The sequence below is a fragment of the Pristis pectinata genome, chromosome 16 (genome assembly GCF_009764475.1).
Source record: "Pristis pectinata isolate sPriPec2 chromosome 16, sPriPec2.1.pri, whole genome shotgun sequence".
Taxonomy (NCBI): domain Eukaryota; kingdom Metazoa; phylum Chordata; class Chondrichthyes; order Rhinopristiformes; family Pristidae; genus Pristis; species Pristis pectinata.
In genome coordinates this window covers 6,127,759-6,154,134 of record NC_067420.1, presented here as the reverse complement: position 1 = coordinate 6,154,134, position 26,376 = coordinate 6,127,759, and the positions used below count along the sequence as shown (strand labels likewise).

The following is a 26,376-nucleotide window of genomic DNA, read 5'->3' as shown; positions in this document are numbered from 1 at the left end:
AATGGTCTTATCCCTCGCCAGAGAATTGCAAGCATGTCGTGTTGTGGTCCAGGACATTACATTACATTACATTGCATTGAGTTATTCTAGTGCCTTTGGAATTATGCTTGTTACACAGTATACTCAAAACCATTGGCAAGGTGTTACAAGGGCGCGCTCCAGTCCTCTGGAAAGAAAGCACTGGTATATCTCAGTGTGCTCCAGTGCAGTGGCCAAGCATTACAGCTGTGTTGCAGTGTGGTCCTATCCTGTGTCAGAGGATCGGGCAGACGTTACAGTAAGCTTCAGATGATCGGAGCGTGCGCTGGAGAATTACAGGCATGTTGCAGTGAGCTCTAGTCTTGCAGGTGGAGCAGTTAGAGCACGTAACATCGTGGCGCTGTCCTGTTACAGGAATAACAAGAATGTTGCAGTGTGGTCCCGTTGCATGTCAGGGAATAGCTGGGTATTACAGGACTTTTACAATCTGCTTCAATCTATGGCGAAACAGGTCTACAGAGGATGCTATCTCCAAGGCCCTACACTCATCTCTGGAGCATCTGGACGGTAAAGGCACCTACGTTAGATTACTGTTTAGACTGCAGCTCCGCCTTCAATACTATAATTCCAAGCAAACTCATCACCAGACTCCGAGAGCTGGGACTCAACACCTCCCTCTGTAACTGGATCCTTGGCTGACTGACCAACGGACCGCAATCAGTGAGGACGGGCGGCAACACCTCTGCCATGATTATTCTCAACATTGGTGCCCTACAAGGCTGCGTCCTCAGCCGTCTGCTCTACTCCTTATACACTCATGACTGTGTGGCCAGATTCTGCTCTAACTCCATCTGCAAGTTTGCAGATGATACCACCGTTGTAGGCCGTATCTCAAATAACAATGATTCGGAGTACAGGAAGGAGAGCCTAGTGACATGGTGTCATGACAACAACCTTTCCCTTAATGTCGGCAAAACAAAAAAGCTGGTCATTGACTTCAGGAAAGGGGGCGGTGTATCTGCACTTGTCTACATCAATGGTGCTGAGGTCGAGAGGGTTGAGAGCTTCAACTTCCTGGGAGTGAACATCACCAACAGCCTGTCCTGGTCCAACCACGTAGATGCTACGGCCAAGAAAACTCACCAGTGCCTCTACTTCCTCAGGAGACTAAAGAAATTTGGTTTGTCCCCTTTGACACTCACCAACTTTTATCGATGCACCATAAAAAGCATCCTATCTGGATGCATCACAGCTTGGTACGGCAACTGCTCTGCCCGTGACCACAAGAAACTTCAGAGAGTTGTGGACACAGCCCAGCACATCACGGAAACCAGCCTCCCCTCTGTCAACACTTCTCGCTGCCTCGGTAAAGCAGCCAGCATAATCAAAGACCCCACCCACCCCGCACGTTCTCTCTTCTCCCCCCTTCCATCGAACAGAAGATACAAAAGCCTCAAAGCACATACCACCAGGCTCAAGGATAGCTTCTATCCTACTGTTATAAGACTATTGAATGGTTCCCTCATACAATAAGAAGGACTCTTGACCTGACAATCTACCTCATTATGACCTTGCACCCTATTGTCTACTTGCACTGCACTTTCTCTGTAGCTGTGACACTTTATTCTGCATTCTGTTATTGTTTTACCTTCTACTAACTCGATACACTATGGACTGTATTGATCTGAATGAACGGTACGCAAGACAGGTTTTTCACTGTACCTCAGTACATGTGACAATAATAAACCAATTCCAATTCCAATCTGGTGGCAGGAAATTACAACTCTGTCTTTACTTCTCGCTGCCTTGGTGTAGCAGCCAGCATAATCAAAGACCCCACCCACCCGGGTCATTCTCTCTTCTCTCCTCTCCCATCAGGCTGAAGATACAGGAGCCTGAGGGCACGTACCACCAGGCTCAAGGACAGCTTCTATCCCACTGTGATAAGACTATTGAAGGGTTCCCTTATACGATGAGATGGACTCTGACCTCACGATCTACCTTGTTGTGACCTTGCACTTTATTGTCTACCTGCACTACACTTTCACTGTAGCTGTGACACTTTACTCTGTACTGTTATTGTTTTTACCTGTACTACATCAATGCACTCTGTACTAACCCAATGTAACTGCACTGTGTAATGAATTGACCTGTACGATCGGTTTGCAAGACAAGTTTTTCACTGTACCTCGGTACAAGTGACAATAATAAACCAATACCAATACCAAGTGTCACTACGTGCCGAGGTTCTACCTCTCCCTGGTGTTGCGAAGGATGGGCCTGGCCCCATTGCCGCGCAACGTCCCAGCCAGCTGGACGTTGCCGCACTACCTGTCCTTCATGGAAAAGTTCTTCCAGACCAACATCTTTGACCACAAGTCCATCAGGCAGTGGTCGGCACGGAACATCCTGCAGACACTGCAGGAGAAGGACTCGATGGATACTGTGGGGTGGTTCCCTGAGCAGACTGTCCAGGCCATCTGGCAGAATGCCTCATCGCCAGAACTCACCAACAAGCACCAAGACCTCGCTTGGCCGGCGGTGAGAGGGGCCCTCCCAGTCAGATCCTTCCTGCATAGTCGAAACATCACTCCCGGCGCGCACTGTCCCCGGGAGGACTGCGCTGGGGACGAGACGGTCGCCCACCTCTTTGCGGGCTGTGGGTTTGCGAGGAGGGTGTGGCGAAAGATGCAAGGGTCCTTGTCACGGTTCATCCCCAGCAGCTGTGTAACAGAGGATTCTCTGATCTATGGGCTGTTCCCGGGGACACACACGGAGACGGACATCAACAGCTGCTGGAAGATCATCAACTTGGTGAAAGACGCCCTTTGGTCTGCCCGAAACTTGTTGGTCTCCCAGCACAGCGGGATGTCCATAAGGGAATGCTGCTGACTGGCACATTCCAGGCTGCAGGAGTACGTGCTGAGGGACGCACTGAAGCTGGGTGCAGACAACGCTAGGGCTCGGTGGGGAAGGACTGCAGTTTAGGGTTCTTCTTCCACTGGAGAGGGAGGGGCAGGGTCAGGCGAGGAAGCCCCTTAAATATTGTAAATACTGGATTGGGGTATCACCCCAGGGAGCCACACGTGTGGCATCAGTGGTGTGGTTTTTTTTATGTATAAAAAAGTAACACTAATGATTGATCCGAACACGAATGTAAAGGTTTGCACTGTTTTATTGTTGTATATAGTTTGTTTTTTACGATGGATAAAGTTTATTTTGGAAATAATAATAAAAAAAACAGTCACATCAGAACCAGAGTGAAGCAAGTCACAGAGTCATAGAGCACTACAGCACAGAAACAGGCCCTTTGGCCCATCCAGTCCATGCGGGCCTGGTTTTCTGCCTAGTCCCATCTACTTGCACCCGGACCATATCCCTCCATACCTCTCCCATCCATGTATCTATCCAAACTTCTCTTAAATGTTACAATTGAACCCGCATCCGCCACTTCCACTGGCAGCTCGTTCCATGCACCCCAGCTCATTCACCCTAAACCTATGTCCTCTAGTTCTAGTCTCACCCAACCTGAGGGAAAAAGCCTGCATGCATTCACCCTATCAATACCCTTCCTAATTTTGAAAACCTCTACAAGATCTCTCCTTATTCTCCCGCACTCCAGGGAATTAAGTCCTAACCTATTCAACCGTTTCCTATAATTCAAATCCTCAAGTCCTGGCAACATCCATGTGAATTTTCTCTGCACTCTTTCAAGCTTATTGATATCTTTCCTGTAGGTAGGTGACCAGAACTGCGCACAATACTCCAAATATGGCTTCACCAACGTCTTGTACAACTTCAGAGTAACATCCCAGCTCCTGTAGTCAATGCCCTGATTTATGAAGGCCAAAGTGCCAAAAACTCTCTTTATGACCCTATCTACCTGTGACGCCACTTTCAAGGAACTATGGATCTGTATGCCCGGGTCCCTTTGTCCTACCGCACACCTCAGAGCCCTACCATTCACTGTGTAAGTCTTACCCTGGTTTGTCCTCCCAAAGTGCATCCCCTCACACTTGTCAGCGTTAAGTTCCATCCGCCATTCTTCAGCCCATCTTCCCAGCTGGTCCAGATCACTTTGCAGACTTCGATAGCCTTCCTTGCTGTCCACTAGTCATCCGTGGTCTCTAGGGATTGCCTAAGATGGAGGGGGAGAAGCTCCAGTCCTTCAGCTGGACTGTAATGTTGAGGTATATTACTCTAGTCCTACGTCAGGGAATTACAGGCTTTGTAATGTGCTGAAATCCAGTGCCAGGGCACAGCAGGAGTGAGTTTGGTCCTTGCCGGTGTTGGAGAATTGCAGTGGTATTGCAGTGTGCTCCAATTCTACGGCAGAGAACTATAAGCTTGTACTTCTGCATGCTCCGGTCCTGTAGTTGAGTATTACATGCAGTATGTGTTCCAGTCCTGTGACAGAGCATTACAGGCACATTGCGTTGTGCTCCATACTTATTGCAAGGCATTGCTGTAATGTTGTTCTGTGGTCCTATTCCATGCCACAGGATTACAGGCTTGTTGAAGTGTGCATTTGAACCATGAAGCAAAATGGGACATCAAAATATCAGGGTCCATTATTACAAAAATGACCCCAGTCTCCATGGCTGGATTAAGGGATTTTCATCCGAGTATATCATGGCTCTGCTCCTTCGGACAAACACATTTCTTTAGTGAGGCATTACAGGCATATTACAAATTACGCTCCAGTCCTGTTGGTGGGACGTGTTCTGGTATGAACCAGTGTTGTGGCTGGCAGTGTGCTCTCCCCGTGAGCTGGGAAATTTCAGGAGTGTTGTATTGGATGCCCCAGTCCATTAGCTGGATATTGCAGCAGGGTTGCAATGTGTTCCAGCCCTGTGTCAGGAAGTTACAGGCGTATTTCAGCATGCTCCAGGCCTATGGAAGGGCATTACAGGCTCGTTGCAGCGTGCTCTGTGATGGGGTATTATGGGTGTGTGGAACAATACAGACCTGGTTGACTTCAGTCCTGTGAGTGGACATTACAAGTACGTTGTAGTGTGTTCTATCATGTAATGGGAATGAAATGCATTTTGCAGTGTCCACCAGTCATGTGCCCAGGTATTACAACCTCCAGTGTCCTCCAGTTCTGTGGTGAGGCATTACTGGCATGTTCACTGTGTTGCAGTACTGAGGTGGAGAATTACAGGCATGTTGCTGCTCCCTCCAGCCCTGTGCAAGGAAATCCATGTGTCCATACATGTGAATTAGCAGGAGTAGACTACATGGCCTCTCAGATCTGCTCTGCCATTTAATATCATTGTTGAATTGATTGTAATTCCTGTTTACCCCCAGCAACTTTTTGCCCCCTTGCTTAACAAGAAACCACTTACCTCAGCCTTGAAGATATTCAGTCTTTGCTTTGAGGAAAAGTTCCAAAGAGTCATAATCCTCTAAGAGAATAAGTTTCACTTCATTTCTACTTGTTTTTAAACAGTGACCTCTGTTCTATTCTCCCTCATAGAGGAAATATCTTCTTCACATCTGTCCTTTAAAATCCCTAAGGATCTTAGATGCTTCAATCAAATCCTCTCCTCCTCTAAGCTCCAGCATGGAGCAGCCTTGTCTGTCCAACCTTCCTCATAAGACAACCTGTCCATTGCAGGTGTTCTGCTGTGTGTGCTCCAGTAATGTAGTGAGGTGGCGCAATTTCTCAATTTCTATGACAAGACATTGTAGGGTTTTGCAATATGTTCTTCAGTCCTTTATCAGAGCAGTACGGTCAGTTCTTTGCTGTGTTGAGGCATTACAGGCATGTTAAATTTTGTTGCAGTCTTGTGTTGGAGACATTGCAGGCATCTTTAGTGTGGAGACACAAGCGACTGCAGATGCTGGAATCTTGAGCATCACATAAGACGCTGGAGGAACTCAGCAGGTCGAGCAGCGTCTGTGGGAGGAAGGGAATTGTCAACGTTTTGGGGTCGAAACCCTGCATCAGGGATCATCATCTTCCATTGCAAGCATGTTCCATTTTGTGCTCCAGACCTGTGGCAGGGCATTACAGGCAGGTAGCAGTAAGGATGTAGCCTGCACTGGGGAATTACAGGCATGTTGCAATGTGCTCCTATCGTGTGGCAGGGAAGTAATTGCATATTGTTTTGTGTGCCTGTCATGTGCCCTGGGCATTAAAGGATGTTGCAATGTGTGCTCAAGCTCTTAAGGGTGGAGAACTATAGTTACACTGAGGTGTTGTCTAGTCCTGTGGTGGGGGATTTACAGGTGTGTCGCAATGTGCTGCAGATCTTTTTGTTTGTTATTCCTTGCATGTTCCAAGGAATAACAAACGTGTTCACTGCAGTCTGTTGGAAGAGTATTGGCAGGACCATTGCCGTGTTCCTGCCCTAGCAAGGGCATATTTCAGGGTGCTTCCATCCTCTATCCAGACTTATTCAGGGATATTGCGGTGTATCTCAGGCATGTAATGATGCATTACAGGTCAATTACATTGTGCTCTAGTCCTCTGGTGGGAATTACAGGTGTGTTGCAGGTCCACAGAAGGCCATAACTGGCATGGTGCAGTGTCCGCTGGTTTTGTAGCAGGGCAGAGCAGGCATGTTGCAATGTGTGTTCCAGTCCTGTGGCAGTGTATTACAGGGATGGTACAGTTATGTTGGGCCGCTACAGGTGTATTGCATTGTCCGATGTCGAGGTATTGTTCCCCTGTCCTGTGGCAGGTTGAAGCGGGCTCAAGCCTTCAGCCTCTGAACATATGCAAACGCAAGCATCGTCTGGTCCACCACTGAGGTTAGGTCGACCCTGGTTCAGGAGTGGAGTCACCAAGCTTTGAGCTGAGCCCCAAGATACAAGTCACTTATGGGCCTTCTGGTCAACGTCCAGCCTGTCCCTAATTCACCACACTGAGTTCTGACAATAATGGTTCATGTAAGACCCTGGAAAACATGAACCACTTCCTCTGTCTCTGTAGCCACTGAGGAGCAAAGGCAGATATTGATGAAATTCACCACCACCTTCAATGCACCAGCACAGCTTTTAGTCAATTGAGGGAAAGGGTATTTAAAACTCTGGCATAAAACTCATAGTCTGCTGGGCAGCAGAGTCCCCTTCTCACCTGCATGTGTCTGAGACCTGGACTACCTACAGCAGGCAACAAAGAGCATTTGACCGCCAATGCTGTTTCTGCAAAATCTTCCAAATTCACAGGAGGGATGCAGGCCACACCAGCATCTTCTCCCAGCCAGCAACCTGGCATGAAGGTCTTAGATACGCTCTGTTAGCCACGTTGGGCATACTGACACCAAACTCCCAAAACAGACACTCGATGATGAGTTCCACCGTGGGAGGTAACTAATAGTTGAACAGACAAAAAGATTCAAGGATGCAGTGAAAGAAGAGCTACTGAATCCTGGTAATCTCTAGCCTGAGATCACTCAAAGTGAAGAAGGAGCATTTGGGTGGTATTGAGAAACTGGCGTCTGTATATCAGATGTGCACGTAAGCCCAGTAGGAGTGCACTACCCCACAAACTACCCACGTCGGCTACCTCCTGCCCCATCTGCGGAAGAGGCTGCGATTCCCACATTGGCTTCATCAGCCACCATAGAATCCACAGAATCAGTGGAAGCAAGTCCTGAGGGACTACCTCAGCGGTCTTGCAGTTGAGTATTACAGGCATGCTGCACCCTGTACTCCAGTCCTCAGGGCATCACTGGCGTATTGTGGTGTGTTGCAGTCCTGTGGCAGGTCATGACAGCCCCGGTGCAGTGTGCTGCTGTCCTGTGGCAGGCCATGACAGCCCAAGTGCAGCGTGCTGCTGTCCTGTGGCAGGCCATGACAGCCCCAGTGCAGTGTGCTGCAGTCCTGTGGCAGATCATGACAGCACCGGTGCAGTGTGTTGCAGTCCTGTGGTGAGGCCATGACAGCCCAGTGCAGTGTGCTGCAGTCCTGTGGCAGGCCATGACAGCCTCAGTGCAGTGTGCTGCAGTCCTGTGGCAGGCCATGACAGCCTCAGTGCAGTGTGCTGCAGTCCTGAGGTGAGGCAATGACAGCCCCGGTGCAGTGTGCTGCAGTCCTGAGGTGAGGCAATGACAGCCCCGGTGCAGTGTGCTGCAGTCCTGTGGCAGGCCACAACAGCCCCGGTGCAGTGTGTTGCAGTCCTGTGGCAGGCCATGACAGCACCGGTGCAGTGTGTTGCAGTCCTGTGGTGAGGCCATGACAGCCCAGTGCAGTGTGCTGCAGTCCTGTGGCAGGCCATGACAGCACCGGTGCAGTGTGCTGCAGTCCTGTGGCAGGCCATGACAGCCCAGTGCAGTGTGCTGCAGTCCTGTGGCAGGCCATGACAGCACCGGTGCAGTGTGCTGCAGTCCTGTGGCAGGCAATGACAGCCCAGTGCAGTGTGCTGCAGTCCTGTGGCAGGCCATGACAGCACCGGTGCAGTGTGCTGCAGTCCTGTGGCAGGCAATGACAGCCCAGTGCAGTGTGCTGCAGTCCTGTGGCAGGCCATGACAGCCTCAGTGCAGTGTGCTGCAGTCCTGAGGTGAGGCAATGACAGCCCCGGTGCAGTGTGCTGCAGTCCTGTGGCAGGCCACAACAGCCCCGGTGCAGTGTGCTGCAGTCCAGTGGCAGGCAATGACAGTCCAGTGCAGTGTGCTGCAGTCTTGTGGCAGGCCATGACAGCACCGGTGCAGTGTGTTGCAGTCCTGTGGTGAGGCCATGACAGCCCAGTGCAGTGTGCTGCAGTCCTGTGGCAGACCATGACAGCCCAGTGCAGTGTGCTGCAGTCCTGTGGCAGGCCATGACAGCACCGGTGCAGTGTGCTGCAGTCCTGTGGCAGGCAATGACAGTCCAGTGCAGTGTGCTGCAGTCCGGTGGCAGGCCATGACAGCACCGGTGCAGTGTGCTGCAGTCCTGTGGTGAGGCCAGTGTGCTGCAGTCCTGTGGTGAGGCAATGACAGCCCCGGTGCAGTGTGCTACAGTCCTGTGGCAGGCCATGACAGCACCGGTGCAGTGTGCTGCAGTCCTGTGGCAGGCCATGACAGCACCGGTGCAGTGTGCTGCAGTCCTGTGGTGAGGCCATGACAGCCCATTGCAGTGTGCTGCAGTCCTGTGGCAGGCCACAACAGCCCCGGTGCAGTGTGCTGCAGTCCAGTGGCAGGCAATGACAGGCCAGTGCAGTGTGCTGCAGTCCTGTGGCAGGCCATGACAGCACCGGTGCAGTGTGCTGCAGTCCTGTGGCAGGCAATGACAGCCCAGTGCAGTGTGCTGCAGTCCTGTGGCAGGCCACAACAGCCCCGGTGCAGTGTGCTGCAGTCCTGTGGCAGGCAATGACAGTCCAGTGCAGTGTGCTGCGGTCCTGTGGCAGGCCATGACAGCACCGGTGCAGTGTGTTGCAGTCCTGTGGTAAGGCCATGACAGCCCAGTGCAGTGTGCTGCAGTCCTGTGGCAGGCAATGACAGCCCAGTGCAGTGTGCTGCAGTCCTGTGGCAGGCCATGACAGTCCAGTGCAGTGTGCTGCAGTCCTGTGGCAGGCCATGACAGCACCGGTGCAGTGTGTTGCAGTCCTGTGGTGAGGCCATGACAGCCCAGTGCAGTGTGCTGCAGTCCTGTGGCAGGCCATGACAGCAACGGTGCAGTGTGCTGCAGTCCTGTGGCAGGCAATGACAGCAATGGTGCAGTGTGTTGCAGTCCTGTGGTGAGGCCATGACAGCCCAGTGCAGTGTGCTGCAGTCCTGTGGCGAGCAATGACAGCCCAGTGCAGTGTGCTGCAGTCCAGTGGTGAGGCCATGATTCAGTGTGCGCCCCAGATGAGTGCATTACTGGCGTGTTACAGCGGCGTCCTCGCCACCACCCGGGAAAGTAAAGACACGTTGCAGCATGCACCGGTGCAATGTTTTCCAGATCAGTGGCACCGCACAGGAGGCATCCTGCAACGTGTGCTCCGGTGCTGTGCCGGGACGGGGGTGTTGCAGTGCTCCCCAGTGCCGCCGCTGGCTGCAGTGCGGGCTGGCGCCGCTGGCGGCGGTAGCGGGCCGCTGTGACGTCAGGCGCTGCTCTGCCTCGGTCGCTCCTCTGTCGGTGCCGCTCTGTCCGCCATGGCCCGCACCGAACAGGTCCTCGTCCTGGAGCCGCCCAACGAGCTCAAATTCAAAGGTAAGCGGCGGGACGGCGGTGCCGGGGCGGCCGTTTATAACCCCCCCCCCCTCCGGGGCGCTGCTCGGCGGTCTCTGGCATCCGGGCTCCGCGGGGAGAGGGCGGGTAGGCCGCAGCCTGGAGCCTCGGGTGTCGCGGCGCCCGCTGGCCGCCCGGTCAGCTCGCCGGCCGAGTGGCGGGCTGGTCCGCCGCCTCTGACCGCCCGCGAGCTGCTGGTGGCGGCGGCCGGGCTCCCGGGGCATCGGCTCCCTCTGCTCCGCTCCTCGGGCTCTGCCCATCGCTGGACCAGCGGCTCGACAGCTGCCGGCTGCCACCTCCCTCCCCTCCCCTCCCCTCCCCCCCCCTCCCCTCCCCTCCCCCCCCTCCCTCCCCTCCCCCCCCCCTCCCCTCCCTCCCCCCCCCTCCCCTCCTCCCCCCCCCCTCCCCTCCCTCCCCCCCTCCTCCCCCCCTCCCCCCCCTCCCTTCCCCCCTCCCTTCCCCCCTCCCCTCCCTCCCCTCCCCTCCCCTCCCCTCCCCTCCCCTCCCTCCCTCCCTCCCTCCCTCCCTCCCTCCATCATCCCTCCCTCCCTCCCTCCATCATCCCTCCCTCCCTCCCTCATCCCTCCCTCCCTCCCTCCCTCCCTCCCTCATCCCTCCCTCCCTCCCTCATCCCTCCCTCATCCCTCCCTCCCTCCATCCCTCGTCCCTCCCTCCCTCCCTCATCCCTCCCTCCCTCATCCCTCCCTCCCTCATCCCTCCCTCCCTCCCTCCCTCATCCCTCCCTCATCCCTCCCTCCCTCATCCCTCCCTCCCTCATCCCTCCCTCCCTCATCCCTCCCTCCCTCATCCCTCTCTCCATTCCTCTCCCTCCCTCCCTCCCTCATCCCTCCCTCCCTCCCTCATCCCTCCCTCCCTCCCTCATCCCTCCCTCCCTCCCTCCCTCATCCCTCCCTCCCTCCCTCCCTCATCCCTCCCTCCCTCCCTCCCTCATCCCTCCCTCTTCCTCCCTCCCTCCCTCTTTCCTCCCTCCCTCCCTCTTCCCTCCCTCCCTCCCTCTTCCCTCCCTCCCTCATCCCTCCCTCCCTCCCTCCCTCCCTCCCTCATCCCTCCTCCCTCCCTCCTCATCCCTCCCTCCCTCCCTCCCTCATCCCTCCCTCCCTCCCTCCATCATCCCTCCCTCCCTCCCTCCCTCCATCATCCCTCCCTCCCTCCCTCCATCATCCCTCCCTCCCTCCCTCCATCATCCCTCCCTCCCTCCATCATCCCTCCCTCCCTCCCTCATCCCTCCCTCCCTCATCCCTCCCTCCCTCATCCCTCCCTCCCTCCATCCTCCCCCCCTCTGTCTCTCCCCTCCCCTCCCTCCCCTCCCCTCCCTCCCCTCCCCTCCCTCCCCTCCCCTCCCTCCCCTCCCTCCCCTCCCCTCCCCTCCCCTCCCTCATCCCTCCCTCATCCCTCCCTCATCCCTCCCTCATCCCTCCCTCATCCCCTCCCCTCCCTCATCCCCTCCCCTCCCTCATCCCCTCCCCTCCCTCATCCCCTCCCCTCCCTCATCCCCTCCCCTCCCTCATCCCTCCCTCCATCCCCTCCATCACCCACCCCCACCCCCAGGTGGTCCTTCCAGCAGCGGTCGTCACCCTCCCTCCCCCTCATTTCCTCCCCTCCCATGAGCAACTCCCTCCCTCTCCTCCTGACAAGCAAGAGCTGGAGTCCCCTCCAGGATGATGCCCACATCTCACAGAATGAATTCCACTCTTTCTGGAACTCCTCCATGGTTCTCTTCCCCAGCTCTTCCGAACACTTGCATCACCTACCTCGGGCACCCCTTCCCCTCCTCCCCGGGACACTCCCTACCTTTCCCCCATCTTCTCGAGCTTCCACTCCTCCTTTTGGAGCCCCTTTCTCCTCTGTGGTTCTCTTCCCCAGGGCTCCCAAATACTTGGATCATCCAACTTGGATATCTCTTACCCCTGCCTCCCTCCATGGGACACCCCTTCTGTTCCCCCATCTTCTTGAGCTCCTCCAACTATCTGGGATCTCGCCTTCCCACCTGCCTCAAGCCTCCAACCCCAGAGACCTCGATACTTCCCACTCCCCTGACCCCCTTCCCTTCAATTACAGTGTTTAAAAAGCATTTGGACAGGTACTTGGATAGGAAAGGAGTGTAGGGATGCCAGCAAATGGGATTAGCATAGATACGCATCATATTTGGCATGGACAAATTGGGATGAAGTGCCCCCTTCTGTGCTGTGCAACTTTGGCTCTTCACATTGTCTTATCGAGATGCATTTGTTTGCTTCTCTTTGCTGTTCTTCCCCTGCCGCCACTTCCTTCTGCTTACTGTTTATTCCCCCGCCCAGCTTCCTGATTTCTTTTGGAGACAGAAGAGACTGCAGATATTGGAATCCAGAGAAGCAAACAAGAAGCTGAAGGAACTTGGCGGGTCAGGCAGCACCTGCGGAGGGAAAGGGCAGTTGGCATTTTGGGTCGAGACCCTTCATCTGACTAGTCCAGATAGAAGGTCTCAAACCGAAATGCAAACTGTCCATTTCCCTTATCAGATGCTGCCTGGCCTGCTGAGTTCCTGCAGCTTCTTGTTTGTTGCTCCTGATTTTCTCTCATCTTGCCTTACCCATTGAAACATTTTCCTCTCGTTATGATGACCTGTACTTCAAAACAGTTGCAAGTTACTCTTTGCGAGCTCCTGTGTAAAGTCGGTCTTTTGATCCAAAGGCTAAAATCTCTCAAACAATTCTGCAAAACCATTTTTTCCCCTCAATTTGATTGTTTCCCTAATCCCAATAATTTTCGGGAATATTTTCTTAGCTGTGTCCCTGGCACTGATTCTAAACTTTGGAACTTGATCTGGGTTCTGGTAATTCCAAGAGCTATTCTGAAATGATAATGTGTTGTAAATGCCACATAGAGTAAGCGTATTTGCGAGATTGATCATCCTTGGCAATTGTCTTGCACCATGACAGTCATCAAAATATTGTACTTTTTCACCAAGGAAATTAAGGAAGGATCCTTGTATGATTACTTGAGAAGCAGAGAAGGAACCAGCATAGGATTCCTTTAGGCTGCATTTGTATTGCATTCGAATGCAAGAAAGCAAAGGTTGACACAGGAGGGGTGAAATTGAAGTTGGATTTTTTCAGTCCTGCTCTTTATCTGGTACAATGGCGAGCAGTCCTTGTCACCAGTTTGGGCTCTCTCCTGAGAAGTTGAATCAACAGTCAGTGTTTATGCATCGTGTTATCATTATATTGAAATGCAATAGTTTTGCTGGAATAGATACAGAAACTGTTGTGGACTACAAGGTTCAGCGAGGTAAGTGTCAGCTGACAAAGGAAGTACCAAACTGTTGCAACTATTCCGGTGTCTCTAATTTAGAACTTAAACGAAACAGCAACAGCCCCAGCTGACCAATCCACTACTGTGCTTGATATCACGAACAGTGTTCATTCAAGACAGTTTGGCAAAAAGCATTCAAAAGCATATTGTAGGCCACTAATGCTCATACATACATGAAATGTTCTGGTTGTCTTTGGGAATTAGTTATTTCTCGAAATGTAACCTCTTAGATCTTTTACTGTAACATACAGACATGATTTTGCCTCCAATTGTTATTGAAAATTTTCAGGTAGGAAAAAATTATAAAAGATTTCTTAAATGGTGCCTTTTAGTCTCGTATAATGCTGAAGAGTTGGAATATTTGGGGTATGTTGAAGTGTGTGCTAGTCAAGAACATTTTCAGCTAATTTATGCACAGTTTTCTTTGAAGGTGTGCTACTTTCTAAAATCCATTTACCAGCTGGTGTCCATTGGCAAAGCTGCGTTTATGCGTATTGGTATTAGTGTCACCTTCTATTCCCTGCTCCCTTATGTACAGCCTCCCCTTAAGTGCATCCATGCTATTTTTCTGTGGTAGTAAGTTCCACATTCCCACAATTGTTGGGGTAATGTACTTTCTTTTATATTTCCTATTGGATTTCTTTGGTCTTTATGGCAGAATCTTGGGAGGAACCATACTACTGAATATTGTGCATAGCATCCAATAAATTAAAAGTAAAATATTACAATATGGTCTGATCTTAATCTCAAGTAGTTGCCAGCTCCCATCCATATTCCACCATGTAGGATGCAAGATGGTGAGCTGTTTCTTTCCTTTGTATCCACGGTGTGCTGAAGCCATGTGAAGCATTCTAGTGCCAGTCCTGACTGAGAGCAACTTTCTTAGAACAGATGAGGGACTGGTGTGGAACAACCGGGACTTAGTGACCCTCTGGCTGGTGCATACATTCTTTACTAGAACCCTGTACGTCATGTTATGAAATGTGCTTCTGTACAGTAGATGCTTGCTTCTGCTATGCAGACACTTTATTAAAAAGATTTCTCAGAACCAAGCTGTTTTCCAAGTTAGGAAGGGAATTCGCTGCCCTAAGATGGCATTTCAACTACATTTGATAAAATTCACTAAATGAGGTCATCTGGTGGATAGCGATTAATAATAGGAGCCAACGGGAACTGGCAGTAAGTAACTTTGTAGTCAGGCAGGTATTGTAATTTTGTAGAGTTTGCAAGGATGCTATGAAGGTTTTATTTCCTTTGCTGGCTCAGGTTCCAGCAGGACCAGGTATGTATCAGCACGTGAAAATTGCAGGGACTTTCCACTACATACTTTAGAGCTTGGTTTTTATTCCATTAATTTTACAACCCACTTTCACTGCTATTGAGTAGAGATGTTTTTTTTCCCTCTGGCCTATTTTGGCTCTTTCCATCACCACCCCCTTCATAATGAGAACTATTCCATCCATTTTATGATTCTCCTCTAGAGTTTGGTTGGCTTCAGTAGAACAGACAGAAACTGTTAATTGCTGCAAATGTGACCCCACTACATAAAAAGGGAGGGAGAGAGAAAACTGTGAACTACAGATCTGTTAACCTAATCTAATTAAGTAGGGAAAATGTTAGAATCAATATTTAAGGATGTGATAACAGAGCATCTTGAAAAGAATAATAGAACTGAGCAGAGTCAGCTTGGATTTATGGGAAGAAAATCGTATTTGACTAATCTATTGGAGTTCTGAGGATATGACTCATAGAGCAGATGGGAGAAACCAGTGGATGTGGTGTATTGGATTTTTCAGAAGGTTTTTGATAAAAGTCACATGCAGGCCATTTAACAGGGTTGGAGTACGGGGTTGGAGTTAATATACTGATATAGATGGATAATTGGTTATGGGACAGAAAGCAAAAGGGGGGAATAAAAGAATCTTTCTCAGGTTGGCAAACTGTGATGCATAGCGTACCACTGGGATTGGTGCTTGGACTTCATCTTTTCACAATCTATAGCAATGATTTGCTAAGAGGACCAAACCTAAGTTTGCCGATGATACCAAACCAGGCAGGATTTTGAGAAGGGAGGAGGACGTAAAGAGGCTTCAAGGGGATTATAGATGAGCTGAGTTGAATGGGCAAGAACCTGGCAGATGCAATATAGTGTGGAAAAGTGTGAAGTCATCCATATGAACATACAAAACAGAGTATGTTTTAAAAAGTGAGAGATTGAATATCAATATACATTGAATCACACGGCATGGAAATGGGCCTTGCGGCCCAATTCATCCATGCCGACCAGTGGGCACCCTTCCCTATTAACCCCATTGCCCAGCACTTTGTCCATAGCCCTCTTTGCCTAAGCAATTCAAGTGTCTAGATGCTTAAATGCTGTCAGTGATGCAGATTCACCCACTCTTTCAAGCACTGCATTCTAGGCACTTGCCATTTTCTGGGTGAAGAAGGTCCCCCTCGTATCCCCTTTGGATCTCTTCCTTATATATCCTCCACCCCCCCCCCCCTTTAGCCAAAACCTCTGTCTTCTAGTTTTACATAGCTCTGATAAGGGGAAAAGTTTCCTGCACACTATTAGGAAGGCAAGCGGCATCTTGATTTTTATTACAAAAGAGTTTAAGTACTGGAATAAAGAGATCTTCCTGAAATTAAACAGGGCCTTGGTGAGACTACATCTGGAGTATTATGTACAGTTTCGTCTCCTTGTCTGGAAAAAGGATATACTCCCCTCAGAGGGAATGTAGTGAAGATTCACTAGATTGGTTCCAGGGAAGGTGGGCTTGCTGTATGAGGAGAGATTGAGTGGATTAGGCCTGTATTCTTTAGAGATTTGAAGAATAAGGTAAATTGTCTTGATAGGGCGAATGCATCAGGATGTTTCCTCTGGCTGAGGCGATAGTCTCAGAACAAGAGCTAGGCCATTTAGGGCTAATGTGAGAAATTCCTTCATGCAGAGTGTGGTGAATCTTTGGGATTCTCTGTCAATGTGTTCATTTGTAACTGGAACCTGTAGATTTCTGGATATTAAGGGAATCAAGGGGTTATGAGGATAGGATGGGAAACTGGTATTGAGGTAAAACATCAGCTGTGATCTTGAATGGCAAAGCAGGCTTGAACTGTCGAATGGTCTCCTCCTCCTCGTCTTCCTTTTTTGAGTTCATACTTGTGTGGGGTAAACATAGCCTTCCTGTCACTGAAGCACTACAATCGCTGTGGCATAATGCCAGAAAGCATCTTGAGACTTAGTGTGTTAGTTCTGTCAGAACTGTACTTGCTCAGGTTCATTCCAAATTTTAATGCAGATGGAAGTTTAGGAGGATTAAAAGCACATAGGTATTCAGGAGCCACACAGTGAAGGAAATTATAACATTTGAAATTGCTGAAGTAGTCCTAGGTGATGTATAGTTTCTATTTGCCCCAAAAAAAGAAAGTTGCTCATATTTGGGAATGTCAAGGATTTATACTGTGTGATCGGGGATTAATGTGTTATGTTGTGTCCAAGTTGCATATTGAGTTTATTTCAAAATGCCCATGTCCAAATTATCAATGGGTCTATATTAATATCAAAAGATCTCTTTAAATTTCCAGCAATCCTCTTTCACTTCCGTTTTTATTGCATCACTTATTCAAGTATTAATGCTTTCTTCAAATATCACTGCTGCCGGTCACTGCTGGTGATCTGACATTTAAAAAGAAAAATTGCTGCTTTGCTTTGGTGTGTCTGGAGTGAATTATTTTCAAAACATTTCTGTTTTCCTCTCATAACTACATGTTACTGTTCAACTGTCCTTGGATTTCATGATTTGCCAGTTTCCAAATTCGTTATTGTGTAGTTCAAAACAAGAGTGAGAACCAGTGATCCCTCCTTGTCCTCCAATGTATATTCTAATCAATATATATTCTGTACATATACTGTCTGGGGGATAGAGACTGAGGAGCTAGGTACATCTATCTGAAGTCCTATCTATATATTGCAGTGGGGAAATTTACCTGTCAACATTACAGATCTCTGAGCTCTCTGGTAAATGTTATTCACATATCAAGAGCCTCTTCAGGCTTCGGACTTCTGAATTTATAACTTTCTCTCATTTGATTAGTGTGTTCTTCCAAGTCTATGTTCCCAACAGAGTTAAAATCTTAAAGTCTGTATTAGGCTTCGCTTAGAGTGAATGAATCATTACTCATTTCCTGCCCTCACGTGGTCAGTGGCTTTCCCTGTTCCCCCATTTCATTTAAAAGCATGAACTCAACTCCAACTACAATGGTACCTTGATCAACACACAGGATGAGTTTCCAGGAACGAGAGTGCGAATGGAATCAGCGCTGAAAGCGGTCATTATAGCACTTTGTATGTAGGTGTGCTGTTCTGTGTTACTGTACTGGGAACAACGCAAACTACTCTCCCATTGTTGCCTGCTGCTGTGTTGGGAACCTTGCATGAATTCAGCAATGAATTACCCATGGCTCGGTGTAGAGAGGCTGCCTTTGAGGATTGGTGTTGGGCAGGGCAGGACAGGACAGCAGTGCATCTGCTCAGAAATGAGATCTGAGGCTCAGGGTTCTACCCTGGCCAGCACAGTGACTGCAGGGCATTGCTGGGGACTGGCAGCACCTGCTCCATGTGTTGAGAGATCACCTGGATCCTACCATCTCTCTTCACCTTGTGGATGTGATGAAAACTGCTTTTTTTCCCCTCTCCTTGTTTGGCTGCACAACTCTCCCCAACTTGCAGTTTTCTCTATGTTAATAGTTTGTTGGCCAATCAGGTGGGAAGAGCATTCCTTCCATTTAGAGGGAGAGGTAGCTTCTTTCATTGCATCCAAGAGGAGGTGATGAGAGACGTTGTTGGATCCAGGTGTAGGCGCTGTTGGTTCCCAATATGGCTCATGCGTAACATACCAGGCAGGGTACAGCCCTGAACCCCATGTTCTGGCTCTGAATGGCTGCACTGCTCATCCCAGCCCACCTAACACCAGTCCTCACAGGCATCCTTTCCACACGGAGCTGTGACATGGTTCACTGCCTACCAGCTCACCCACACTCAGGTTTCTGGTGCACAGCAGGGAGAACAGGAATATGCATCAGGTTCATGATGTGGATCACAGAGCTTGAGGTCCTTTTAAAATATGGGATGTGCGTATCTGAGTGTTTGGGCTGGAGAACCAAGTGCACTATAATGAATCAGCAAACTGCAGGGGTAGTGCTAAGTAGGGTCCCAGTGTATTGTCTCAAAACATGCTTCACTCTTAACTCCAGGGGACCATCTTGCACCAGGCTGCTCATTTGTTTTCTAACATGTAAATGAGTCTGATGATACTGTGAATTTTGATAATGTCACAGGCATTAGAGGAAAACTAGTGCAGTTCATGAGCAAATGAATTAGACCTAACAGGTTATGCAGCTTCTCAAAGAATAGAGCAAACTTTTATTATGATGCAGAAGACATCACCATTGTAAGTTTTGCACCAGTAGGTGTTTTCGTTTTGTTTCATCAGAGATAATGCTGGAAACTTACAGTAGGTTTTTTTCCAATATGTACGGCAGTTCAAATTTCTTTTTTAATTTAACAAATGTTATGTTGCACAATAGAGGAATAGAATGAACAGTTTCTCCTTTGAGCACCTGTGTTGATGTTGTTGTACTCCATGTAAATTTTCAGTTTAGATCTAACAGTGAAGCTCCTTGTATTTTTATACTCCAACATCCTGCCTCATAGCCAGCCTAAGAACCCTCTCATACTACAATATGTTTTTCCATTATTTTCTACTGGTATTCCTGTGATGAGAAATTGGTTATAATATTGGCCTGTGTTCAGTTGGTCGTGGATTGCTCTCATAGAACATAGAACAGTACAGCACAGGAACAAGCCCTTCAGCCCACAATGTTGTGCCGAACCAATTACATTAGTAATAAAATGCCCAACTAAACTGATCCCTTCTGCCTACACAATGTCCATATCCTACCATTTCCCTCACATTCATGTGCCTAGCTAAGAGCTTCTTGAATGCCGCTATTGTGGTAGTGTAGCAGTTAGCCTAACGCTATTACAGCACCACTGACCTGTGTTCAATTCCCACCGCTGTCTGTAAGGAATTTGTACGTTCTCCCCGTGTCTGCATGGGTTTAGTTCAGGTGCTCCGGTTTCCTCCCACATTCCAAAGATGTACAGGTTAGGAGTTGTGGGCATGCTATTTTGGCGCCAGAAGCGTAGCAACACTTGCAGGCTGCCCCCAGCACATTCTTAGCAATGCAAAAAGACTCATTTCACTGTGTGTTTCGATGTACATGTGACTAATAAATATCTTTTCTTATAATTGCCTCCACCACCACCCCAGGCAATACATTCCAAGCATTCCACTCTGTGTAAAAAAAAATACTTGCCCCTTTGAACTTACCCCCATCACCTTAAATGCATGCCCTCTGGTATTAGACATTTCAACCCTGGGGAAAAGATACTGGCTGTCTATCTATGCCTCTCATAACCTTATAAACCTCTATCAGATCTCCCCTCAGCCTCTGCCACTCCAGAAGGAACAACCCCGGTTTGTCCAACCTGTCCTCATAGAACATGCCCTCTAATCCAGGCAGCATCTTGGTAAACCTCTTCTGCACCCTCTCCAAAGCCTCGACATCCTTCCTTTAATGGGGCCACCAGAACTGAATTTCATATGGACTTTTAAAGCTAGTTGACATTGATCAGCCTAGTCTGGATCTCAACCATAGCTTAAAGGGCAGTGCTTCACCCAGTTCCTTTGGTGAATTTATTACATAACAGAAATTCACAAATCACTACCCAAAAATCTGAGATACAGAATAAAATTCGGCCCCTCAGAATTTGTGTGGAAATGAAAAATAAAACAACACAATTTATTTCAACTTTTGTTTCTTGGTGCATGGGCAGATAATGTGGCTTCATGTTATGGAAAATTGTGATACAGTCTGTTTCCTCGGAAAGTTGCAACACAAGCCGTGTGGAAAAGAAGTGAAATAAACGTGAGTTTGGGGACTAATAGAAAATGACTTATTCATTGCAGGATACTCAGCCTTCTCACCACAGCATTTATATGACTGGCCCAGTTGAGTTGCTGCTCAGTGGTGGCCCCAGGATGTTGGAGGTGAATGACTTGGCGATGGCAATACCATTGAATGTCAAGGATCGGTGGTCAGACACTTTTATTGGAGATGATCATTGCTAGACACTTCCATGGCACGAAAGTTCCTTGCCACCCATCAGCCTGAATCTTGTCTAGTCATTGTATGCAGGCATAGATTGGATCATTTGCTGAGGAGCTGTGAATGAATGGAACGTTGTACAATCATCAGGAAGGAAGGATAAAGCAGGTAAAGGTGGTTGGGCATACAGCACTGGTCTGAGGAACTCCTGCTGTGATATCCTGGGTCTGTGATAAGGCCTGGAGCAGAGATGTTTTGCTAAGACACAAACTGGGCATCAATAAGCGGGTTATCATTGAGTAGGTGTCAGTGATGCCTGCCATCACCTTACTGATTGAGGGTGAACTTGATTTTGCCTTGGAAAGAATAAAAATAAAAACATGCATCAGGCATTGACTGTTAAGTTTTTAATAAAAAAATATTTGGGATCGATATTGATTTGGGCTGCTATCATTAGCACATGTTGAGATTGATCTCACAACCTCTTCAGACGTCAATTTTGCTGTGTGGAATTTGCTTCAAATTTTTAGGGTTACCAGAGTGTTCACTGTGCAGCATGCATTGCGACATTAATTTTGCATAGGGCTCAACAATAACGCATTCATATTCAAGACCTTGGGCCAGAAGATACATACTCCACTGTGCATTGTGTCCAATTTGATTCACTAAGTTTCAAGAGGGACGTGCCCATGAAGTTAATAGTCAAGTAACTCATCGCTATTAGCATAGAGCTAAGCTCTGAGAAATGACTGAAAGGCACTGGACTCAAGTTTAGAAGGTAAGGTAAAGAACTTCACTTTAGAGCACTTTAAAGGTGATGGATTACTTTTGGAAATGATGCCACATTTATAGCCAAATGAAACACACAGAGTTATGCTTAAAAAACAGGAAGATGAGCTGTTTTTGGTGTTGCTATTGAGGGAAGAATGTCAATTAGTATATCGGGAGAATTCCTTTACAGACTTCAATTTATTGACTACAGCTCTGCCTTCAATGCCATAATTCCAAACAAGCTCATCTACAAACTCCTAGATATAAGACTCAGCACCTCCCTTTGCAATTGGATCCTTGACTTCCTGATCAACAGACTGCAATCTGTAAGGATAGGCAGCAATACAATTATCCTCAACATTGGTGCACCGCAATACTGCATCCTCAGCCCCCTACTCTACTCCCTATACACTCACAACTGTGTGGCCAGGTTCTGCTCTAACTCCATTTACAGGTTTGCAGAAGACACCACTGTAGTGGGCCGTATCTCAAATAATGACGAGACAGAGTACAAGAAGGAGAGAGAGGGCCTTGTGGTGTGATGTCATGACAACAACCTTTACCTCATTGTCAGCAAAGCAGAAGAGTTGGTCATCGACTTCAGGAAGTGAGGTGGAGCACATGCCCGTCTATCAATGCTGCTGAGGTGGAGATGGTTGAGAGCATCAAGTTCTTAGGTGTAAATACCACCAACAGCTTGCCTTTGCAACCTCAGAAGGCTAAGGAAATTTGGTATGCCCCTATTGACCCTCACCAATTTTATAGATGCATTGTAGCCGCATGCAACGCGCTACTCAAGGAACACACGGAGGCAGAGAGTACTGAACTCAAAATCCTTTACTGATTCTCCAAAGCGTGCGAAATCTCCCTACCCATGGCCCCTGTGACCCGCGGGGCAGAAGTGACATCCGACTGTCGCCGGAGGGTAGTTCAAAACAACGCTACCATGTGTCTGCCCGCGGCTCCTGATGGCGGTTTGAGTCCTGCGTGTGCAGGCCGCCACACCCCCCCCCCCCAAAGGAACGTCCATTGGGGAAATGGAGCCCCAGTCCGTGTGGCTTGACTGGGTGGCCGGCCATGCCGGCGCAGTGCAGGTACCCTCACTGGTTGCTCAATGTCCAAGTGCGCCGGTTTGAGGCGGTCCATTGTAAAAGTCTCTTCTCGGCCACCCACCTCCACGATACGTGGATCCATTGTGCCGGATCACCTTGAAGGGTCCTTTGTATGGCCTCTGTAGAGGTGACCTGTGCATGCTCCTGCGAATAAAAAGTATTCACAGTCTCGGAGGTCTTTAGGGGTGAAGGATGGCGTGGGACCATGCCTGGAGGTCGGTCTGATGCCATGGTCCCTACCTTGTCCCGCAGCCTCATTAGTACCATTGCTGGAGTTTCTTCCGAACCTCGGGCCTCTGGTACGTACTTGCCCGGGACCGTCAGGGGGACGCCGTAGACCAATTCCGCCAAGGAGGTGCCTGGGTCCTCCTTGGGGGCTGTGTGGATGCCCAGTAGGATCCAGGGAAGCTCATCTGTCCAGTTGGGGCCCCTGAGGCGCGCCGTCAAGGCTGACTTGAGATGCCGGTGGAATCGCTCTACCAAACAGTTAGACTGGGATGGTACGCTGTGGTGTGATGCAGCTGGGTGCCCAGGAGCTGCGTCAGTGCTGTCCACAAACCAGATGTGAACTGCGCCCCTCTGTCGGAGGTGATGTCCGTTGAGAGGCCGAACCTGGCGATCCAGTTTGCAATGAGCGTCCTGGCGCAGGACTCAGTGGACGTGTCTGCGAGCAGTATGGGTTCCGGCCATCTGGTGAATCTGTCTACCATGGTAAAGATATACCTGGCGCCCCAGGAGACTGGCAGGGGGCTGACGATGTCCATGTGGATGTGTTGGAACCTCCCGTGCGTTGGCTGGAACTGCTGGAGGGGAGCCTTTACGTGCCGCTGGACTTTGGCGGTCTGGCAGTGTACGCAGGTCCTGGTCCAGTGTCCGACCTGTTTGCGCAAACAGTGCCAGACGAATCTGTCCGCTACCAGCTTGACGGACGCCCGGGTGGGCCAGGTCGTGCAGCGTGTCGAACACCCAGTGCTTCCAGGCTGCTGGTACCACGGGTCGGGGTTTGCTGGTAGACACGTCGCACAGGAGTCGATCTGCTGCTGGGGCCGATGGGGACGTCCTCCAACTGGAGCCCTGAAACGGCGGTGCGGTAAGCCGGGATCTCGGTGTCGGATCGTTGTGCTTCTGCCAGTGCTGCGTAGTCTATCCCTGAGGATGATGCGCCCGCTGAGTGGAGGCAGTATACACGGTGAACTTCCTTCCCTCGAGGAAGTATCAGAAATGCCAGACAGCCAGGTAGAGCGCTAGCAACTCTCTGTCAAAAGCGCTGTACTTCACCTCTGGTGGCTGTAGGTGCCGGCTGAGGAAAGCGAGTCATCACTACTGGCCCTCGACGAGCTGCTGCAGGACTCCGCCGACTGCTGTGTCGGAAGCATCGACTGTGAGTGCCGTGGGTACATCAACTCTCAGGTGCACTAGGAGGGCCGCCTTTGCCAGCACCTCCTTGGCCTGCTCGAATGCCTCCGTGGACTCCGCATCCTGTGCCACCTCTTTGGCTTTGCCAGCCATCAGGCTGAACAAGGGTCTCATGATGCATGCTGCCGCCGGCACGAACTGATGGTAAAAGTTGACCGTCCCTATGAACTCCTGCAGGCCCTTGACTGTGCTGGGCTTAGGACACTGGCAGATGGCCTGGACCTTGTCCGGTAAGGGGAACTGCGCCGTGTCAGTTGACTCTGTGGCCCAAGAAGTCATCTCTGTCAGCCCAAACTGGCACTTCGCTGGATTGATTGCCAGTCCGTGGTCGCTCAGGCATTGGCAGAGCTGGTGCAAATGTGCCATGTGCTCTTGGTGTGAACTGCTGGCCACCAGGATATCGCCCAAGTAAATGAAACGAAATCCAGGGCCGCGTCCCACCGAGCCCATGAGCCTTTGGAAAGTTTGGGCTGCATTCTTGAGACTGAAAGGCATCCTCAGGAATTTGAGGCAAGCCGAACGGGGTGATGAAGGCTGTCTTGGGCACGTCGTCGGGATGCACTGGGATCTGATTGTATCCCCTGACCAGGTCGATTTTCAAGAAGATGGTTGCTCCGTGCAGGGTTCGCTGTGAAATCCTGGATGTGGGGTACTGGGTATCTGTCGGCGGTTGTGGTGCCGTTGAGCCTTCTGTAGTCTCCGCAGGGCCTCCATCCTCCTGCGGACTTGGGCACCATGTGCAGCGGGGATGCCCACGGGCTGTCTGAGCGGCGTACGATTCCCATCCCTTCCATCTTACGGAACTCCTCCTTGGCGAGGTGGAGCTTGTCGGGTGGGAGCCTGCAAGCTCGGGCGTGCAGCGGCGGACCCTACGTGGGTATGTGGTGGTGCACGCCATGCTTGGGGTTGGCCGTGGAGAACCTGCAGGCTGACCATGGAGGGAATTCCACCAGCACCCTGGCGAATTCGTTATCCGAGAGGGTCACGGAATCCAGGTGGAGGGCCGGTAGCTTGGCTTCTCCTAGCTGGAAAGTGTGGAACGTCTTGGCATGGACCAAATGCCGGTCTTTTAGGTCGACCAGGAGGCAGTTGTCTTGTAGGAAAATTTGCCCCTAGTAGAGGCTGTGACACTGCTGCCAACGTGAAAGTCCAAGTGAAATGGCTGGACCTGAAACGCAGTGGGATAGTTCGCGAGCCGTACGTCCGAGTACTGGTGCCATTTGCAGCAGTGAGTTCGGGGCCTGGGACCACGTTATGAGTGTCCATGTTCGAGGGGGGAAGTATTGCTGACTTCGGCTCCGGTGTCTACCAGGAAGCGCCGCCCGGAGTGTCGGTCCCAGAGGTACAGGAGGCTGTCTCGGTGGCCAGGCCGTCGTAGCCATTAGCCACGGCTGGCCCCGGCGTTTCCCAGAAAGGCACATGGTGGACGGCAGCAGTGCGCGTCTGAACCCCATCTTTGGTGATAGAAACACCATTGTTCTGAAATTTCGTCCTTTTCCCCCGTGGGTCTCAATGGCTTCAGTTGTGGGGCCTGGGCTTTGGGTGTGTGCTCATGGCTAAGCTGATGGAGGCTGCTTCACGTTGCTTACTCTGCCAAAGGACGTCTGCTTCAGCCGCGACCCTGTGTGGGTCACTGAAATCCTCACTCGTGAGGAGTAGGTGAATGTCCTTTGGCATTTGCTCGAGGAACAACTGCTCAAATGAAAGGCACAGCTTATGGCTGTCCATGAGCGCCAGCATATCATTCATGAGCCCGGATGGCGTGCGGTCGCCCAGACTGTCCATGTGTAGGAGCCGCGCGGCTCATTCGTGGCGGGAGAGTCCAAAGGTACGGATCGGGAGCGCCTTAAGCTTAGTGTACCTGTCCTCCGGTGGTGGCTGGTGTAGGAAGTAGATGATCCGACCTGCCGTGTCCTGGTCGAGCGCACTGACCACGTAGTAATAACTGCGTGGCGTCGGCTGTAAATGTCTCTGATGTTGAAACTGGGCCTCAAACTGCTTGAACCAAACGTGGGGCTGAGTGGCCCAGAAGGTCGGGAGCTTCAGAGGGACCGCGCTGTTTGAGTTGCTCAAACTCATGGCTGGTCACTGAGTCGCCGGCTCCAGATGCAGTCTGGAAAGTCGGGGTCACCAATGTAGCCGCACGCAATGTGCTACTCAAGGAACACACGGAAGCAGAGAGTACTGAACTCAAAATCCTTTACTGATTGTCCAAAGCGTAGCGAAATCTCCTACCCATGGGCCCCTGCGATCCGCGGGGTGGAAAGTGATGTCTGACTGTCCTCGGAAGGTCCACCCCAAGAGGGTAGTTCAAAACACGCCACCGGCGTGTCTGCCTGCGGCTCCCGATGGTGGTTCGAGTCCCGCGTGTGCGGGGCCGCCACAGCATTATAGAAAGCATCCTAATGGGATGTATCACAGCTTGGTATGGCGACTGCTGTGCCCAAGACCGCAAGAAACTGCTGAAAGTTGT

At 50.4% G+C, this 26,376-nt stretch overlaps 1 protein-coding gene across 2 annotated transcripts in view; it reads left to right on the top strand.

Moving 5' to 3' along the window:
- Window positions 1-9,967: 9,967 nt before the first annotated feature.
- Window positions 9,968-26,376, top strand: part of vapb (VAMP (vesicle-associated membrane protein)-associated protein B and C) — a 61,911-nt gene continuing 45,502 nt past the window's right edge. Inside the window, exon 1 of one of the 2 annotated variants that reach the window (XM_052031174.1) lies at window positions 9,968-10,101. In XM_052031174.1, the coding sequence (XP_051887134.1) occupies window positions 10,044-10,101 (58 nt within the window). In that variant the 5' untranslated portion in view covers window positions 9,968-10,043. The remainder of the gene's footprint in view (window positions 10,102-26,376) is intronic. The other variant, XM_052031175.1, reaches the window with a different exon arrangement.